The following is an 18,847-nucleotide window of genomic DNA, read 5'->3' as shown; positions in this document are numbered from 1 at the left end:
GAGGCGGAAAGGCGGCCGAGGGGAGGCGGCCAAGAGGCTGGGAAGTCCAGCTTCCTCCGCCGATTGGCTCAGCCGCTCCTCGCTCCGCCCCGCCAGCCTACCCGCCCCGCCCCCACCCGCTCTCGCGCCCAGGCGACCTATGCTTAGTTCTACCTCCGTCGATTCGTAGCCCTTGAGGCCGTCGCTTGCAGCTGACTTTGACTTCTGAGCACGGTTTGCGCCGGAGCGCGGGGAAAGAAAGCGCCTGTTGCGCTTGAGGCTTCGACTCTGCAAACTTGTGCAACTTTCATGGAGTTGCGAGGCTCGAAACTTCTCTTAAGAGCCTCCGGGATTAGGGCAATAGCCCACCTATGTCATGGAATCTTAAATAACTTGGAAGGAACGCCGAGGGTCATCTAGTCCCAACCTCGCGAGGCAGGCATCTCAAACAGATCATACACCACAAGTGGCCACGCAACCTCTGCTTAAAAATCTCCAAGGAAGTAAGGTCCACCACCTCTCTCGGGAGTCTGTTCCACTGTCGAAACAGCTCTTACTGTCAGAGAGTTCTGGATGTTTAGTCAGAATCTCCTTCTAACTTGAATCCATTGGTTTTGGTCCAGTGGAGTAGAAGGAAATAAGCTTGCTCCACCTTCCAAACGATGGATGACGCAACTCCAAAATTTATTAAAACCTTCAATTACAAGGCAGTTCACAAAAGATCATAAAGCAAAGTACTCAATGAACAGATAGATCCTTAGAAAGCTGAAGTGAATTTTAATGTTTTAGTAGTTTAACTTTTTGTTATGCTTTAAAGTATTGTAATTTTTTCTTGATTCTGTTTTTATCTTTTTGTAAACTACTTTGAGGGCTTGTTACAATCAAACAGTGTATAAATTTTATGAAATAAATAAAAGACGCTGCACTAACTCAATCACAGCCAAAATAAACATACAGCTGAAGTATACAGTCAAGAATAAAAGTTTTCACCTGGAACCTAAAAGACAGTAATACTTCTATCACTTCTACATATTATTTATTCCAGGGAAAGCTGCGATATTTTTTTTTACAATAGCATTTCAACAATAAATTCTACCAACTAGTTTGCATTTTATAACACATTCAAAGGTGTGTTTAAATTATAGTTTTTACACAGCCTATAGAAAAGGACTTAAACAAGAGTTTGATAGGTAAGAAACCAAGAACACCTCTGTGATTGTTTTTAATTGATATATGGATGCCGCTTTTAGGAACGTGTTCAGTTTTTTGATGTTAGAGAGAGAAGGCAGTCTTGCTACGAGAACAAGATGGCCAACCTTAAATTGTAGCAAGAAACAAGTACACAGGGTTTCCAAAATATTGGGGTGAATAAAGAATGGAAAACAAAAAACAAGTCTTGAACAGAATTTAGTGCTACCAATATATGATTTACACAAACTAAAGCTCATCTCTTACAGTAATGCTTATAGCAACATATTAACAGGCAGCCACGCCACAGTCTGTGGTCTAAATTCCCCCAAAATCAGAACATTTTAATTCTAAAGAGCAGGATAAAAATATTTATATACATAAGAAACTTCTAAAAACACGAACTATGTATATAACTAAAGTTCACTTGCTTTACCAATACAGGGTGTGTGGCAAGGATATAATTTTTACATCAGATTAATTGTGTATTTGAACAGACGATACAAATGAAACAGAACAGTCCTTGGCTTTTGAATTCTTATGCAAACTTAACCCAATGCAAAATTCTGCATCTTAGCAGTGGCTTGCTAGAACATTGAAAAAATGAAAGACTTCATCCTTATCTAAGACTGCCACTTCTGTTGAACATTCAGTACATTTTACTGGATGATATATCTCCTCCTCTTCCTGTTTTTCCAGACTAGCAATGGATTCACTACTCTGTTTAATTTTCTTGTGCCCTCTCTTTGTCTGTTTGTTCAATGGGCCTTTGTATTTCAGAATCTCTTCTTTGATAACGGTGCAATTCATGACAAACATTGCTCTGTACTGAGTTCTGTACGATTCGTGCCTGAAAAAAAGGAAAAAAGGAATGGGAATGCAATAATCTGTTGCTGATAAAAATATTACAAAATTGGTGACCCTACATGTGCTGAATCCAGGAGATCTGCAGATTTAAGAAGCAAAGATGAAAGAGGTATGTCTGAATTCCAGTAGAGTAACCATGATAGCATAGCCAGAAAAAGATAAAGAGTATGAAGCATGTTAAAAACTATCTAGCTTATTTGACATGGCCTTTAGTAGTCAACAAACTGTTCTATCTGATGAAGCGGACTGTTATCACTGAAAGTTTGTGTCATAATAATAATCATTTTGTCACTGTCTCCCTGTAGTTTTCTAGTGGTTTTCCATTTAGCAATGGATGGGCCTATTCTACCTCACCACCACCACCACCACCCCAAAAAATAAATAACAACCAAAGTGCCTCAAATTAATCTGGTCCCAATTAGCAACAACAAGCCAAAATTAAAGCTCTTAGCTTTGCTTATTGCAGGAGTGGCTAACCTGTGGGCACCCAGACATTGTTGGACTTCAACTCCCATCATCCCTCATCCCTGATCAGGCTGGCTGAGGCTGATGGGCACTGGAGTCCAACAACATCTGGTTATAGCCACAATAGAATGAAGTTGCTTTTTCAAATTCAGAAATCTATTTAAAGCTGGCTTTTATTATTAAATTTAAAAAGAGAAGCACAAAAAAGGAAGCACTTCATGTCGGAAGTCACTGTTTCGCCTATACAAAGTAAATCCACTGAACAAAAACTGTACATTTCCCAAGGAAAAAATCCTTTCCCACTTCCCCAATGTTTGACAACCAGTGCCGGATTTACATATAAGCTAAACAAGCTATAGCTTAGGGCCCCACTCTCTTGGGGCCCCCCCAAAAATAAAAATAAAAATCTGGATGTACATTTCCAAAATATAAGATAAAAAACAAATAAAATAAAACCTACATACAGCAACAGTGTTTTGTGTTGTGTAGGCTCCTATCTGTTATGTGCAAATGGCTTTAGATACCTATTAGGTCCATAAATTACCATATAGCATATATTCAACACAAAAAACAGCAACAATTTGTTGTCGACGAAGGACAGCTGGACATATAAAGGCCCCCATTACCTTCAGTAGCTTAGGGCCTCATCAAACCTAAATCGGGCCCTGAATTTAACTCCCTTTAAACATTGGGACAATATTCTGACCAACATCCTAGTTTTTTTAAAAAAAATATTTTTATTAAAGATTTTCAAAGGTAGTACATTGTCTCTTTCGAATTTTTCCATATAACATTTTTATAAGTCTGTGTTGGTGAGACATTAGAAAAGAAAGGGGGGAAGAAGTGGGTGGGACGGGGAGGTAGGTGGGGTGGGGTGACTATGTTTCTTTTTTACTTGATATGAGTAGGGTTTGGTGTCAGCATTGTTTATGTAGGTTCTCTGTTGTTTGCTTGTGCTTGTTTGGCGGTGAGAGAGGTCGGAGTTGGCTTGGGGTGTGGTTGTTCGTTTGTGACCAACATCCTAGTTAATGAAAGGCAAGTCCATGAAAACAGGACAGAGATGGTTGAAATTACATGGTTGCTGTATTAACAAACACTAGCTTATCTCATCTGTGATAGCTGGACCTTCATCACAAGTTTCTTAAGGCTCAAATATTACCTCTGGCAGTCAAGGCACAGTGTGGTCATGCAAGCAGGACAATTCAAAACAGCGTCACTGCTGGGAATGGCAGGAAGTTTGGCTTGTGGCTGTTGTGAGTGAAGACTTCTTAACCTATGATACCTGCAACAAGACAGTATATATAGGTCAGGAGAAGCATTCTTACTGGTTCGGCTTCTTTACCGAAACTGGTGTATACCAAAACTGCATGCCAGGAGCATGACAGTCGCAAGCACTGCATGTTCTCAGTCCCAACACATTTAAAAAAATGTTTTTCCCTCTTTTTGAATTTTTTTTTAAACCACCACAAAAGGGGGAGAAAACAAAACAAAATTGCTAGTTCATATTCACTATGATAAACATCAATACATACATCTTAATTTCAACAAACAGATCAGTATATGCCCTCCAATTGTCTGAACAGATATCCAAATGAAGTTGATGTTTATAGAAAGTGTGTTCAAATGTCGTCAGAACATTAAGGTCTTCAAACTACCACGTAATAGCTGATAAAATCCATTTTTGTTGTCAATCCTAGACACATGATTACACGATCCTGTTCCAAAATGACAACCCCCAAATTAAAAGTTTGCATGCATTATCCCCATAGACCTGTATCTCTCCCTATTTTAACCACATTGCTTATATTTAAAATTATTTCACGCACACAGGGACAAATAGGTATGGTTAATGCCAAATACTGTACAGAGCAACTCCACACCACTCCAGGAACATATACAGACACCACCATGAAAAAGGTGCTGACATGGGTGGTGCCCACACAGGCAGAGCCAATGATCATGTCCTTAATTGGTCAAAAGGAAAGCCAATGCTTACACTTGAGAAGAAGAAAAAGCTCCCACCAAGCTGCAGGTAAATGCTAATCAGACTTAAGTTCCTCATACATGTCTGGCAGATTGATAAGTAGCTATATAATATGATATAACTAATGTTATTCTGTAGTGCATGCTTTGAATAATTTCAATGATATATATTGACAGATAAAGAGAATTGGAAGACCCTCTTTGTTCTTCTCTTTAATTTAGTTGTTTTTATTTTTAACTTTTAGAAGATGAGGGGCCCTGTGTGGGAGGCGGGGTAGAAAGGGTCTTCCAGGGCAGGAGGCTGGGAGAAGAAATAGAAGCTCCCAGAGCTAGGAGGGTCTACTTTCCTCTGTATGGATGAAAGGATATGATATAATTGTGATAGAGGACTTTTGTATTCATCCCCCCTTGCCCTTCTATCTCTTGATCTTTCTATTTATTTTCTTTCTTTTCTTTAGATTAGTTTGACTTTTATTGTATTCTATGTTGAAATTTTTCAATAGAAATATTTACTTTTTTTAAAAAAAAAGTCTCAAGTTCCTCATGATACCATCCCATCAAATGTTTGAGTGGAATTTTTTGCAGGAGTACTATTTGTTCAATTACTAAAAAAAATCTAACAACAGTCAAAATATGATTTTTTTTTTCAACATAGTATCAGCATGTGATAATTCCCACTCACTTTAGAGAAATGTGCAGGTGGGAAACTGAGTGTTAAGGCTAATTTGATATCCCTATAATTAGAAACAAAGCTGCAACAATGTCAGAAAATAAGGAATGTGTAGAGTTAACGTACGGGCAGCCTGCTGGATCAGACCGAAGGCCTATCTAGTCCAACATCCTGTTCCCACAGTGGCCAGCCAGATGCGTATGGGAAGCCCAGAAGCAGAACCTGAGTCGAAGACCACAAACACAAGTATTCTCGTGACTCAAATGAAATGCTCAATTTCTTACCCCCGTCTCTTCCTGTCCACCCACGCCTGGTCTCTGTTGTCTTCTTCTGGGTCATAGAACAACTCATCATTAGTTGGAATTCGGCGCTGCTGATGTTTCCTTTTTTTTCTGGTTTCTGGAGCAACTGTTCAAGTTCACAAAGGTAAAGTTAGAACATAAACCCCAAAGAACAATCCAGAAGCCTATTTGGTAATGCGCCTCCCTTGCAAAAGTTACATGCTAACAAGGTGAATGGCACTGCCATGAGTTGGGAGAACAGCCTGAAGCTGTTACAAGATGTGCATCTGAACCCACGTGTGTGTATCTTCCTATGCACACTCCCAATATTAAGCTGAGAGGTTTTAGGATCTTTTCGTCAGAGTTATAACTTATTTTTTTTTAAAAAATTAATTTTTAATTATTTTTATACCCCGCCCATCTGGCTGGGTTTCCCAAGCCACTCTGGGCGGCTTCCAAAAGAATGTTAGAATACAATAATCTATTAAACATTAAAAGTTTCCTTAAACAGGGCTGCTTTCAGATGTCTTCTAAAAGTCTGGTAGTTGTTTTTCTCTTTGACATCTGGTGGGAGGGTGTTCCACAGGGCGGGTGCCACTACAGAGAACGCCCTCTGCCTGGTTCCCTGTAACTTGGCTTCTCGCAGCAAGAGAACCACCAGAAGGCCCTCAGCACAGGACCTCAGTGTCCGGGCAGAACGATGGGGGTGGAGACGCTCCTTCAAGTATACTGGACCGAAGCTGTTTAGGGCTTTAAAGGTCAGCACCAACACTTTGAATTGTGCTCGGAAACGTACTGGGAGCCAATGTAGGTCTTTGTTATGAATATGTGTTTACCCTTAACCTTGTGCCCAGAAGAAATTCACACACAAGAGGAGTAAAGAACGAATGGATTGAAATGAAAGTGGCAGAATCTATGGATTGAAATGAAAAGAAAGTGAAATGAAAGTGGCAGAATCTATGGATGCTGCTTCAGACAGCAAAAGTGCAATATAAGCAGGCAGCAAATCTTACTGCACAAACACCTTTATCTACAGAGTAAAAGGTTCCATAAATTTTCCAAAAGCCTGAAGAAAGTGAGCATGACAATTTGGTCACAATACCCAAATTAAAAGGAAAGTACGAAAGGGAGGCAGGGAAGGTATACCTGTTTGGAAGCAAAATGTGATGTACAGTGAAATTGAGTTCCTTTTAGTGCTAACAAAGCATTGAAGTCTGCAGTTTTTGTACTATTTTGAGCCAATGCATTCTAATGGAGTCCGGTGTATTTTAGATGAGCAAACTGTCACAATACAGTATCTTTATTTCTTAGTTCCATTTTTATTTTATATAAGTTCGTGTTTGCTAGTTAAAAGTTTTTACTTTACTTATTTTTAATTGAAATGATTTGTCCTTGTTAAACACAACTAAACTGGTTATCCTTTTTGGCAATGGTGTTAATTAAGTTTGCTGTGCAACACAAGATTACTGTGTTGATCTTTAGATAAACTATTTAGAAATCAGGGTGTTTCAGGATTGCTTTCCAGGACATGTTTCACATAAAGACTGGTGCAATGGAAAATTATTGTTATTATTTCATTTATATGCCGCCAATCTGACTGGGTTGCTGCAGCCACTCTGGGCAGCTTCCAACAAAATTAAAAACACAAAATAGGCCATAATGGGGATCTCTTTTTATTATCACATTTATTACCACAGGAGTTAGTTCAGTCCATAGAGCATGAGACTCAATTTCAAGGTCATGAGTTTGAGCCCCACTCTGGGCAAAAGATTCCTGCATTGCAGGGGGTTGAGCTAAATGAGCTCTGTGGTCCCTTCCAACACTACAATTCTATGAAATGTGGAATACTTCTGAAATTATGCCATTTATGTAGAATGTAAAGATTTGGTAGAGGCATTTGTCAAGAATCTAAAAAAAAATAAGAATCCTGCCACAACAATGAATGCAATATTGTAGATAAATGTTTTATTACAACCCACTCTACATTTCTAAATATACTATCTTATTCAGCTGTAGTCATATAATCATATATTGGCCTTAAAAGACAAAGTATGAAAAAGCCTTTTGTCCACATACACAATCCCTTTTGCTTCTTGAGATATGAACCCAAGAAGCCTCTAATTAACTAGATTCCCTTTTTATTTTAACTGGGAAACTATGTTAATTAGAGGTGCTTGGGTTCATTGCTTATATGACGAGAGAAAGAGCAAAGCGGTTATGTGTCAGGACAAAAAGCTCATCTTTATCTGACCCAGGATAAAGTACAATTGATTTCCAGAGACCAATGACTAAGCAAACTCAAGGAGGACATTTACCATGGCGTGTGAGGATGCAGGAAATTCATTCATCTTTCTAGAAGAATGAAGGCATTTAGTAGTCTCAATCACAAGGTCAGCTGCCTTGACACCAAATAATAGCATCCGTGATGCGAGGCATTAAATAGCTTATTTAGTAGCTTTATGTACAGTTAGTTTACTACATCAGGAGGAATTCCTTCATTTGCTCAAAATAAGGGAAGGATTAAACTGGAATAGAATCATGGAATTGTAGAGTTGGAAGGCACTCCCAAGGATCATCTCGTCCAACCCCCAGCAATGCAGCAATTACAACTAAAGCATCCATGCCAGATGGTCATCCAATCTCTGCTTAGAAACCTCCAATAAAAGAGGGTCCACCGCCTTCCGAGGGAGTCTGTTCCACTGTCAAACAGATTACTGTCAGAAAGTTCTTCCTAATGTCTCCTTTCTCAGGACCGTTGGTTTGGGTCCTACCAAAATTGTAGATGAAAAATCTGTACAGCTTTTTAAGCAGCTAGCATTGCCTCATAGCCCACCAAAATGGCTACAAGGAAAATAAAAAGGAATTTGTTTTCTTAGAACAACACAGCTTATAGAAGAGTATTTCTGCATTGCAGGGAGTTGGAACACCAAAAGGGCTTTCTCTGTGGTAGCAACTTCAGAGAATGAATGTGGAATATTCCCTGTGCAGATAAGGCAGGTGCTGATAGTTAAATGCTTCTGCCAACAATTTAAAATATACCGTATTTTTCCATCTACAAGACGCCCCCATGTATAAGACGCCCCCTATTTTGGGGGACTCAGTTTTAAGAAAATAGGGGGAGATGGCCCCATGTATAAGTTGCCCCCTAATTTTTGACATTATTTTTAGGGGGGGGGGCTAGTCTTATACATGGAAAAATATGGTACATTATCCTGCTGTTCAGTTCATACAATCAAACAAGGCAAAGCTTCAGCATATTATTACCTTTTGAGAGCTCATTCATTGGAAGTCTTGTGAATAAAGGAAATACGCCAAAAGCAGAAGTGAATTTTGATGCAGGAAGCAATAATAATTGCATTAAATAACAAATTATTTACCTACTTTGTCTTCATCCTCTGAATCAGAATCAAAATAAATGTCATCATAGTACTTTGCAGGGGAACCTGCTCCAGATTGTCCAGCGTTAGACGTACTGCCTGAGTCACAAAACATAACACAAAATACGTAGTCAACATGGGGTCATTATACAGAAGGAGATCTACATTTTCACTTAGGTTGCAGGCCTGCACACACTTACCTGGGAGTAAATTCCTTGAGCCCTGCAGTTCTACTTCAGAGATGAGTAGGAATTTATAGCTCGCATTCCGATATTAGCCACTGCACGCCAATGAGACTCTGACTACACAGGTTAAACTTCTTTATACCTCACTCAAAATGAGAAAACCCTCCTCTTTGAAACTAGGTATGAGGTGCTTTATCTCTCCCTCGTTTCTCATTAGAAGTACCTCACACATCCTGAATTAAGTGCTGTAAGGCAACCTTCTCGAACCTGTTGTCCACCTCCAGGTCTTTGGACTACAACTCCCATCAGCCCTTAGCCTGCATAGTCAATGGTAAGGGATAATGGGAATTGTAGTGCAAAACATCTGGAGGGCACCAGGTGGGAGAATGTAGCCTGAAGGGGATGGTTTTGGCTGTAAAGCCTCTAAAGGGGGAGGGGAGTGAACTGAAGCAGCAGCACAAAACTGACAACAGTCCAGCATAAGAAGTGCAGGAAGACAGCTGTCAGCAAGTTCCTATTTTCCCCCAGTTTAGAGATTTACCTGTAAGCTGCGATTTCCACTTGCCCTCTATATTTTTCATGGTGGAGTCCAGTTCTGCTTCCATTTCCTTTTGGAATTCATCTTCACTTGAAGATTCACTTTCTCCAGTGAGACATTCCCTTATTAGTTTGCGCTTCTGATCAGGGGTGCCATGCAAGAGCACATCTACTTCATCCTCAGAGCTAAAAGATGATAAAACATTGAAGATTGTCATTCCAAGATAAATGTGGCAACTCTATTACAGACACAACAAAAGTAAGGTTTTTTTTTAAATACTGAGAAAATGATTTTTAAAAACTTAGAATTGAATAAATTTACTGATATTAACTCTATAGCAAAAAAAAAAGTTAGGTGTTTGTACTATGCACTGTACACAGTGACAACTGGGGTGTATGGAGTGCTGGGGGTGGTACATCTGGTGGGGGACACCTTTGGTCCTCCACCCTGCACTCAGCTCTCACCTGTGCCTCCTAGAAGCTGTCAGCATGCAACAGCAGCCACACTTCAGGAATGGCTTCAATTAGCTGGCTAAACTTAGTGTGGGTAACCAATCTCAAACTCTCAGTAAGTTAGGGTGTTCCCCTGCATGGGGAACAGGCTCCAGCAGATTGAGGAAGGTAAACAGGGAGTGTGATACAGGTAAATTGCTTTGAATATTAACAACAAACCACAACCCAGCACAGTTGTTTTTTTAAGCTCATTAATTGTTGTTGTTGTTGTTGTTCAGTCGTTCAGTCGTGTCCGACTCTTCGTGACCCCATGGACCAGAGCACGCCAGGCACGCCTATCCTTCACTGCCTCTCGCAGTTTGGCCAGACTCATGTTAGTAGCTTCGAGAACACTGTCCAACCATCTCATCCTCTGTCATCCCCTTCTCCTTGTGCCCTCCATCTTTCCCAACATCAGGGTCTTTTCTAGGGAGTCTTCTCTTCTCATGAGGTGGCCAAAGTACTGGAGCCTCAACTTCAGGATCTGTCCTTCTAGTGAGCACTCAGGGCTGATTTCTTTGAGAATGGATAGGTTTGATCTTCTTGCAGTCCATGGGACTCTCAAGAGTCTCCTCCAGCACCATAATTCAAAAGCATCAATTCTTCGGCGATCAGCCTTCTTTATGGTCCAGCTCTCACTTCCGTACATTACTACTGGGAAAACCATAGCTTTAACTATACGGACCTTTGTCGGCAAGGTGATGTCTTTGCTTTTTAAGATGCTGTCTAGGTTTGTCATTGCTTTTCTCCCAAGAAGCAGGCGTCTTCTAATTTCGTGACTGCTGTCACCATCTGCAGTGATCATGGAACCCAAGAAAGTGAAATCTCTCACTGCCTCCATTTCTTCCCCTTCTATTTGCCAGGAGGTGATGGGACCAGTGGCCAAGATCTTAGTTTTTTTGATGTTGAGCTTCAGACCATATTTTGCGCTCTCCTCTTTCACCCTCATTAAAAGGTTCTTTAATTCCTCCTCACTTTCTGCCATCAAGGTAGTATCATCAGCATATCTGAGGTTGTTGATATTTTTTCCGGCAATCTTAATTCCGGTTTGGGATTCATCCAGTCCAGCCTTTCGCATGATGAATTCTGCATATGTTAAATAAGCAGGGAGACAATATACAGCTTTGTCGTACTCCTTTCCCAATTTTGAACCAATCAGTTGTTCCATATCCAGTTCTAACTGTAGCTTCTTGTCCCACATAGAGATTTCTCAGGAGACAAATGAGGTGATCCGGCACTCCCATTTCTTTAAGAACTTGCCATAGTTTGCTGTGGTCGACACAGTCAAATGCTTTTGCGTAGTCAATGAAGCAGAAGTAGATGTTTTTCTGGAACTCTCTAGCTTTCTCCATAATCCAGCGCATGTTTGCAATTTGGTCTCTGGTTCCTCTGCCCCTTCGAAATCCAGCTTGCACTTCTGGGAGTTCTCGGTCCACATACTGCTTAAGCCTGCCTTGTAGAATTTTAAGCATAACCTTGCTAGCGTGTGAAATGAGTGCAATTGTGCGGTAGTTGGAGCATTCTTTGGCACTGCCCTTCTTTGGGATTGGGATGTAGACTGATCTTCTCCAATCCTCTGGCCACTGCTGAGTTTTCCAAATTTGCTGGCATATTGAGTGTAGCACCTTAACAGCATCATCTTTTAAAATTTTTAATAGTTCAGCTGGAATATCATCACTTCCACTGGCCTTGTTGTTAGCGAGGCTTTCTAAGGCCCATTTGACTTCCCTCTCCAGGATGTCTGGCTCAAGGTCAGCAACCACATTACCTGGGGTGTATGACACCTCCATATCTTTCTGGTATAATTAATATCAGTGGCCAAATCTGGCATCTTGTTTATTATTAGGAAAGTAAAGAAGGCTAAGGCACTAGACCAGGCATAGGCAAACTCGGCCCTCCAGATGTTTTGGGACTACAACTCCCATGATCCCTAGCTAACAGGACCAGTGGTCAGGGATGATGGGAATTGTAGTCCCAAAACATCTGGAAGGCCAAGTCTGCCTATGCTTGCACTAGGACCCTGACCATCAGGTCCAGTCGTGTCCGACTCTGGGGTTGTGGTGCTCATCTTGCTCTATAGGCCGAAGGAGCTGGCTTTTGTCCGCAGACAGCTTCTGGGTCATGTGGCCAGAGCAGGGAACCAGAGCAGCGCATGGAAACGCCATTTACTTTCCCGCTGGAGCGGTCCCTATTTATCTACTTACACTTTGACGTCCTTCCGAACTGCTAGGTGGGCAGGAGCTGGGACCGAGCAACGGGAGCTCACCCCATCGCAGGGATTTGAACCACCGACCTTCTGATCAGCAAGCCCTAGACTCTGTGGTTTAACCCACAGCGCCACCTGGGTCCCATTAGACCTTGCCAATTAAAGTCACCAAAGTCATTGTTCCTGTTTGTCTGCAATAATCTCATTACCTCCACCTCTGAGTTTGTTCAGTTGCCTTCCTCTCAACACGCACAAAAGAATCTTTTTGGGGAGACCTAAGACAAAGTGCTCCTGAGTACACAGTAGATCTCCTTTATACTTGTTTAATGTTTAATAGATTATTGTATTTTAACATTCTGTTGGAAGCCGCCCAGAGTGGCTGGGGAAACCCAGCCAGATGGGCGGGGTATAAATATATTATTATTATTATTATTATTATTATTATTATTATTATTATTAATACTTTCCTATCTATATGTCTAGAATCTGGTGTCTGTCACCTCAGCCTGCCTACCTATCTAGGTCTGCTGCATCCCCAGATACATTTTACAGCACTGCAAAGGTTGCATGTATGTCAGGTACCCACCTGATTCCATAGTCTCAGTTCTATTTTAAGCTACTTCACCTAGCAGCTGGGAAGCACACACCCCTCCTCTTATTAAGGGATAAAAGCTCCACAGAGTGCATTTGCTCTCGGTCTAGGTTAAATGGCTACTAAATGGGAAAAGAATAATTATGGAGCCATGGAAACACCCATGTTTTGCTATTTCTACAGGGGGGAACAGAACATGGAAGTCATTGGAGAAGTGTGTGTTTGTGTGTACATGTAAATTTGATAATATCCAGTCTCTGCCTATTTATTTTTGTAAATTTAATGAACAGCAATCTTTATTTAAATGAATACAACGCTGACCCTGAGAACTGTTACAACCAGTGCTTTTTTCTGGGGGACACAGGGGTACGCATACGGCCTAAACATTTTGTGAATCTAAGTTTGGCCTCATTGAGGGGCAGTATTTCAATATAAGTAGGAAAATGTGAGTATCCCTAAACATTTTTTTTTTAGAAAAAAGCACTGGTTATAACAGAAGGAAATAACAGCGTGCCGATTCCCCCAAAATAACACCGAGGGGCGATTCCTGAAACTTGAAGCCCCTGTTTCAATTTTTTTAAAAAACAGAACCATAAAGAAATATTTGGAGATCTCAAGCGGAGGGAAGTTTTACCAAACCAAAACCCAGGTGAGGATAGAACATCCCGACCATTTCTTTCTGAGCGATTTCAGAGATATTATCCATATTAACTTCATAGCTGTCAACTTTTCCCTTTTCTTGCGAGGAATCCTATACAGAATAAGGGAATTTCTCTTTTAAAATGGAAAAAGTTGACAGCTATGTAACTTACGGAGAGAGCAAGAGGAAACTCCACCCCCTTCACACGTCCATTTACGTCCACACTAATTCCGTCCCCCGCAAACACAGACCGGAAAAGGAGAACCCGCCTCCCCTCCCCTATATATCTCTCTCGACCTGCTCTGCGCCGGCTCCTCATCGCTCGGTTCCTCAATCACATAAGGGTCATCCTCCTCCTGCAGTCGGCTCATGGCGGCCTCTTCCTAACAAGCGATCCCTACCCGCTTCCTGCTACCTCGGTCCATCAGGAAATGTTTTCCCCGTCTCTTCCGGTTCCGGCAAGCTTGGCGCTGGTTCTTTGTCCGGCCTCCTACAACGCTTACAGCGAGCGTTCCAGGGGGACCCCGCCAGCAGCAGCGGTCGTTCCGGCGTCCCGATCTGCTCAAAGGGTGATCGTCTCATCACACGTGCAGTCCGCAGGATTCATCTATCCACGCTAAGTTCCAAACGCTGGCTTTTCAAAGGTTAAGGAATCGGCTTTCCCCGTTCCTGTGGTTACCAATGTAAAAAAGGACGGGACTGCTGTGAACTTCCATCGTTTGATAGAAGAGAGGATTGCAGCAAGCTAATTTTTCCTCTCCAAGCACAGTTAAATCCACCTTCTCCGGTGCTTTATGGGATAGGATGCCCACGTTCATATCTTGACAGATGCATCGTTTGGAGATAAGCATTGATATGCAAGTTAAGTATTTCACTTTTATTGCAGTGTGCTGCTCCTAGCCCACTAGAAAGGTTCACTTTCCACACACCATACATGTAAATGGTTTCTCACTTGTGTGGATTATTTCATGTTGAGTGAGCGTTCCTCTATGAGTGAAACACTTTACACGGTCCCAGTATGGATATCGTGACTAATATTTAATTGTGACTGATACCTAGGCCTATATGCTTCACTGTGCACTAGTCATGTTTTCTTGCTGTTACTTTGCGAACATCAGTGTTGTGAGTAATGGAGAATTTCATTTTCCCACTTTACAACACATTTCCTACATGCTTTTGGGATTTACAAACGTCTCTGTGTGCTCCATGCTGCACATTTTCTGAATGCTCCACAGATGGCTTCCTCCATAATTCCTTACTGTTTTGCCTGTTACCTGTTTTGTGGGCTGGGGAAAAAGAAATGTCCTTCAAATTGAAAGGCAGAAGCCGAGAATCTCATTATGGATCAAGTCCTGTTCTCTGCTATTCTCATTTTACCATTTCGAGCATCTCTCTGAGGTTAACTTCTGAATATGCTAGTCTCAAGACAAAAACACGAGCCCCTTCTTGTTGCATTTCCCACTTCCAGTCACTAAGCACTGATCTGTTTCTTTCCACTCATAGAGGATGTGAAGCAAGGGCTGATCATGGTTCATGGACTGGGGAGAGGAGGTGGCTGGGGAGCAGATGTGTAATGTGCAGGGAGTCCCAGGGGCCAGCTGGAGAGGCTTCATAGGACACATTTGACTCCCATGTCTATTTAGTCCAAGAGCCCCACAGGGACCAGCTAGATGCTGATAGGAAGCCCAGAAGCAAGACATAAAGACAACAGGCCTCTGTTCCCTCCCCTCCCAGAGCAAAAGGACCCTACAACACAGATAAGCATTTACTTGCTGATGTCTCCCCATCTACGAGATCCTGGAGAAACAAAGATTATCCTTCCTAACAGGAACCGAAGACTGATTTGAGGAACTATATATTAGTTACTTTAAGGCACACACAAAAAACCAGCCTTTTCAAATCAATCCTTGACCTCAAAGCCAATAAAAGGGATTATCCAGATCCTATAAATATGCACCACATGACTAGTAGAGGATCATGTGTTCCCCACTTTTACAAGGTGTGTGTTGGAATCCACACGTCACATGTACACCCACTGCCAAGAAGTTTAGGACTTTTTGCTGGAATTTAAAATGTGAGTTTGTTATGTGTTTACCCTTAACCTTATGCCCACAAGAAGTTCACACACAAGAAGAGTAAAGAAAGATTGGTTCATTACTTGAAATGAAACTGACAGAATATTTGGATCAGGGATGAGCAACCTTTTTCAGCTGTAGGTCATTCCACCGTCCCTCAGACCATGTGGTGCGGACTATATTTGGGGGCAGGAAATGAACGAATTCCTATGCCCCACAAATAATCCAGAGATGCATTTTAAATAAAAGCACACATTCTACTCATGTAAAAACACCAGGCAGGCCCCATAAATTTTATCTCATTGTCATGACTAGAACACATAAGTAGCTGGTCTATGTGAGGGTAGTTGGGGTAGTTGATGTCCCTCATTACTACAGCAGACCTTCTTCTGAATGCTTCCTTGATTTCATTATTCATCTCAAGAGATAGGTCACTGTCTGAGACACAGGTGAGTTGCCTGTTCTGGATAGGGTTGCACTCCCTCTGAAGGAATAGATATGTAATGGAGGGTGGGGATGCTCCTGGACCCATATTAGTAACTTGAAAAGCAGGAGGCCTCAGTGTCTAGGACTGCCTTTCATGAGCTTTGTTAAGTTATGGCTGTTCCTAAACCGAGACTGCTTGGCCACCATGGTGTTGACATTGGTAACCTCAACACCGGATTACTGCAATGAACTCGTATGTGGGGCTTCTCTTGGGCTCAGTCCACAAGATACATCAGTTAAGTTGTTGACTGAGGTGCCCCATTCACATTCTATAAAACTCTGCTGAAGGAACTGCACTGGTTACTAATGTGATACCAGGTGCAAGTTCCAAGGTTTCGCTTTTAGTATTGCAAAATAATAAGGAAGACACAGTATAATATCAATTTTTTATTATTTTGTTAACAGAAGATTGAGACGGAATTTTTTGCTGCTGCTTAATAAGTTCTAGGCCTCAGCCAGAAAACATATATAGCTGTCTTATACCAATTATAGTTTATTCTGACTGGCAGGAGTTCTCCAAGATCTTGGGCAGAGTTTCCCCATCATCTCCTAATCCAGGCTTCCTCAACCTCAGGCCTCCAGATGTTTTTGGCCTACAACTCCCATGATCCCTAGCTAGCAGGACCAGTGGTCAGGGATGATGGGAATTGTAGTCTCAAAACATCTGGAGGGCCGAGGCTGAGGAAGTCTGTCCTAATCCTTCTAACTAAAAATGGCAGGAATCAAAGCTAGAATATTCTTGCATGGAAAGCATGTGCTCTGTACTGGGGCATGTGCCTTCACCAGAGGGTAGATGTTAGCAGGCTATGATAGGTGGGGTGCCAGGAGATTCGAGCTTCTGTCTTCAGAGGAGACACATAACCTCCTCCTTCGGTACCATGCAACTTGTGGAAATGCTTTTTTGGCTTTAGCCTTCATCTAGGAAGAATGAGAGGGCTCCAGTAATTTTAAGAATCCTTAGAGAAGGGTGAATTTTGCCTTGTATGGGTTTTCCCATCACTACCTGCAGCAATGAGTAAACAGGATTTGGTTAACAACAACAAAATCTTCCTGTCCACCCCTTTAGAAATTTACAATACAGTGGTACCCCGCAAGACGAATGCCTCGCACAACGAAAAACTCGCAAAACGAAAGGGTTTTGCGAGTTTTTAGTTGACTCGCGAGACGAATTCGTCTATGGCTCTTTTTCGCAAGACGAATTCGTCTGGCGAGGTACCACTGTAAGCACCGGATCCTCGCCCCGCCGTGTTTTAAAGCTGCAGGGAGTGCTGCTGTTCGCTCCTTGCAGCTTTAAAACGCTGCGCGACGCGGATCCGGTGCGCGGGGGGCGGCGTCGGATCGCGCACGGCCATCCAAAATGGCGGCGCGATCCCCCCCGCCCTCCGGAGCCTTGCCCCGCCGTGTTTTAAAGCTGCAGGGAGTGCTGCTTTCGCTCCTTGCAGCTTTAAAACGCGGCGCGACGCGGATCCGGTGCGCGGGGGGCGGCGTCAGATCGCGCACGGCCATCCAAAATGGCGGCGCGATCCCCCCCGCCCCCCGGAGCCTTGCCCCGCCGTGTTTTAAAGCTGCAGGGAGTGCTGCTTTCGCTCCTTGCAGCTTTAAAACGCTGCGCGACGCGGATCCGGTGCGCGGGGGGGCGGCGTCGGATCGCGCACGGCCATCCAAAATGGCGGCGCGATCCCCCCCGCCCCCCGGAGCCTCGTCGCGCCGTGTTTTAAAGCTGCAGGGAGCCAACAGCAGCACTCCTGTTCGCTCCCTGCAGCTTTAAAACGCGGTGCCGCGCCATTACAGGGAGCTGTAAAGGCTTACCTTTTTCTCCGGTCGGGAGGGGTGTTGTGCATCGCGTCCATCTTGGATCGACTGTGCATGTCTGCGATCTCCAGACATGCACAGTCGATCCAAGATGGACCCGATCCATCTTGGATCGACTGTGCATGTCTGCGATCTCCAGACATGCACAGTCGATCCAAGATGGATGCGATGCACAACACCCCTCCCGACCGGAGAAAAAGGTAAGCCTTTACAGCTCCCTGTAATGGCGCGGCACCGCGTTTTAAAGCTGCAGGGAGCGAACAGGAGTGCTGCTGTTGGCTCCCTGCAGCTTTAAAACACGGCGCGACGAGGCTCCGGTGCGCGGGGGGGCAGAGTGGGATCGCGCCGCCATTTTGGATGGCCGTGCGCGATCCGACGCCGCCCCCCGCGCACCGGAGCCTCATCGCGCCGCGTTTTAAAGCTGCAGGGAGCGAACAGCAATGCTTCTGTTCGCTCCCTCTAGCTTTAAAACACGGCGCGGCGAGGCTCCGGTGCGCGGGGGGGCGGAGTGGGATCGCGCCGCCATTTTGGATGGCCGTGCGCGATCCGAAGCCGCCTCTCCCCACCGGAGCCTCATCGCGCCGCGTTTTAAAGCTGCAAGGAGCGAACAGCAGTGCTGCTGTTCGCTCCCTGTAGCTTTAAAACACGGCGCGGCGAGGCTCCGGTGACGGTCGGAAGGGGCCCCCGGACTTTTTTCCCCATAGGAACGCATTAATTAAATTTTAATGCGTTCCTATGGGAAACGGTGCCTCGCAAGACGAAATTTCCGCAAGACAAAAAGTCTTGCGGAACGAATTAATTTCGTCTTGCGGGGTACCACTGTAGATTCAAAATCTAGGCCTGGCAATTACAATCAAAATCCAAGCTTTTGATACACTGCTCTTTATTTTCAAGCTGAAATCTAAGCCTTACAGAGCTATACTGTAAGGAAGGAAGTCGTCAATGGAAAGTAAGTGTCAGGTTGCAGCTTTAGCCTGTATTCCTACAAAACAGTAATCATGTATGAAACAGT

The 18,847-nt window shown here is 43.2% G+C and overlaps 1 protein-coding gene across 1 annotated transcript; it reads right to left on the bottom strand.

Moving 5' to 3' along the window:
• Positions 1–863: 863 nt before the first annotated feature.
• On the bottom strand, positions 864–13,877 carry EAPP (E2F associated phosphoprotein). The gene is made up of 6 exons (XM_033143722.1): positions 13,760–13,877; positions 9,537–9,718; positions 8,811–8,909; positions 5,437–5,560; positions 3,659–3,781; positions 864–2,017 (listed from the first exon to the last, which is right to left on the bottom strand). Exons 1-6 carry the CDS (start codon positions 13,831–13,833, stop codon positions 1,741–1,743), a joined length of 879 nt encoding a protein of 292 aa, XP_032999613.1. The 5' UTR covers positions 13,834–13,877; the 3' UTR covers positions 864–1,740.
• Between the last annotated feature and the right edge of the window lie 4,970 nt (positions 13,878–18,847).

The sequence above is a fragment of the Lacerta agilis genome, chromosome 1 (genome assembly GCF_009819535.1).
Source record: "Lacerta agilis isolate rLacAgi1 chromosome 1, rLacAgi1.pri, whole genome shotgun sequence".
NCBI lineage: Eukaryota > Metazoa > Chordata > Lepidosauria > Squamata > Lacertidae > Lacerta > Lacerta agilis.
Note: the sequence above shows the minus strand (reverse complement) of the source record. Positions and strands in the feature narration are given on the sequence as shown.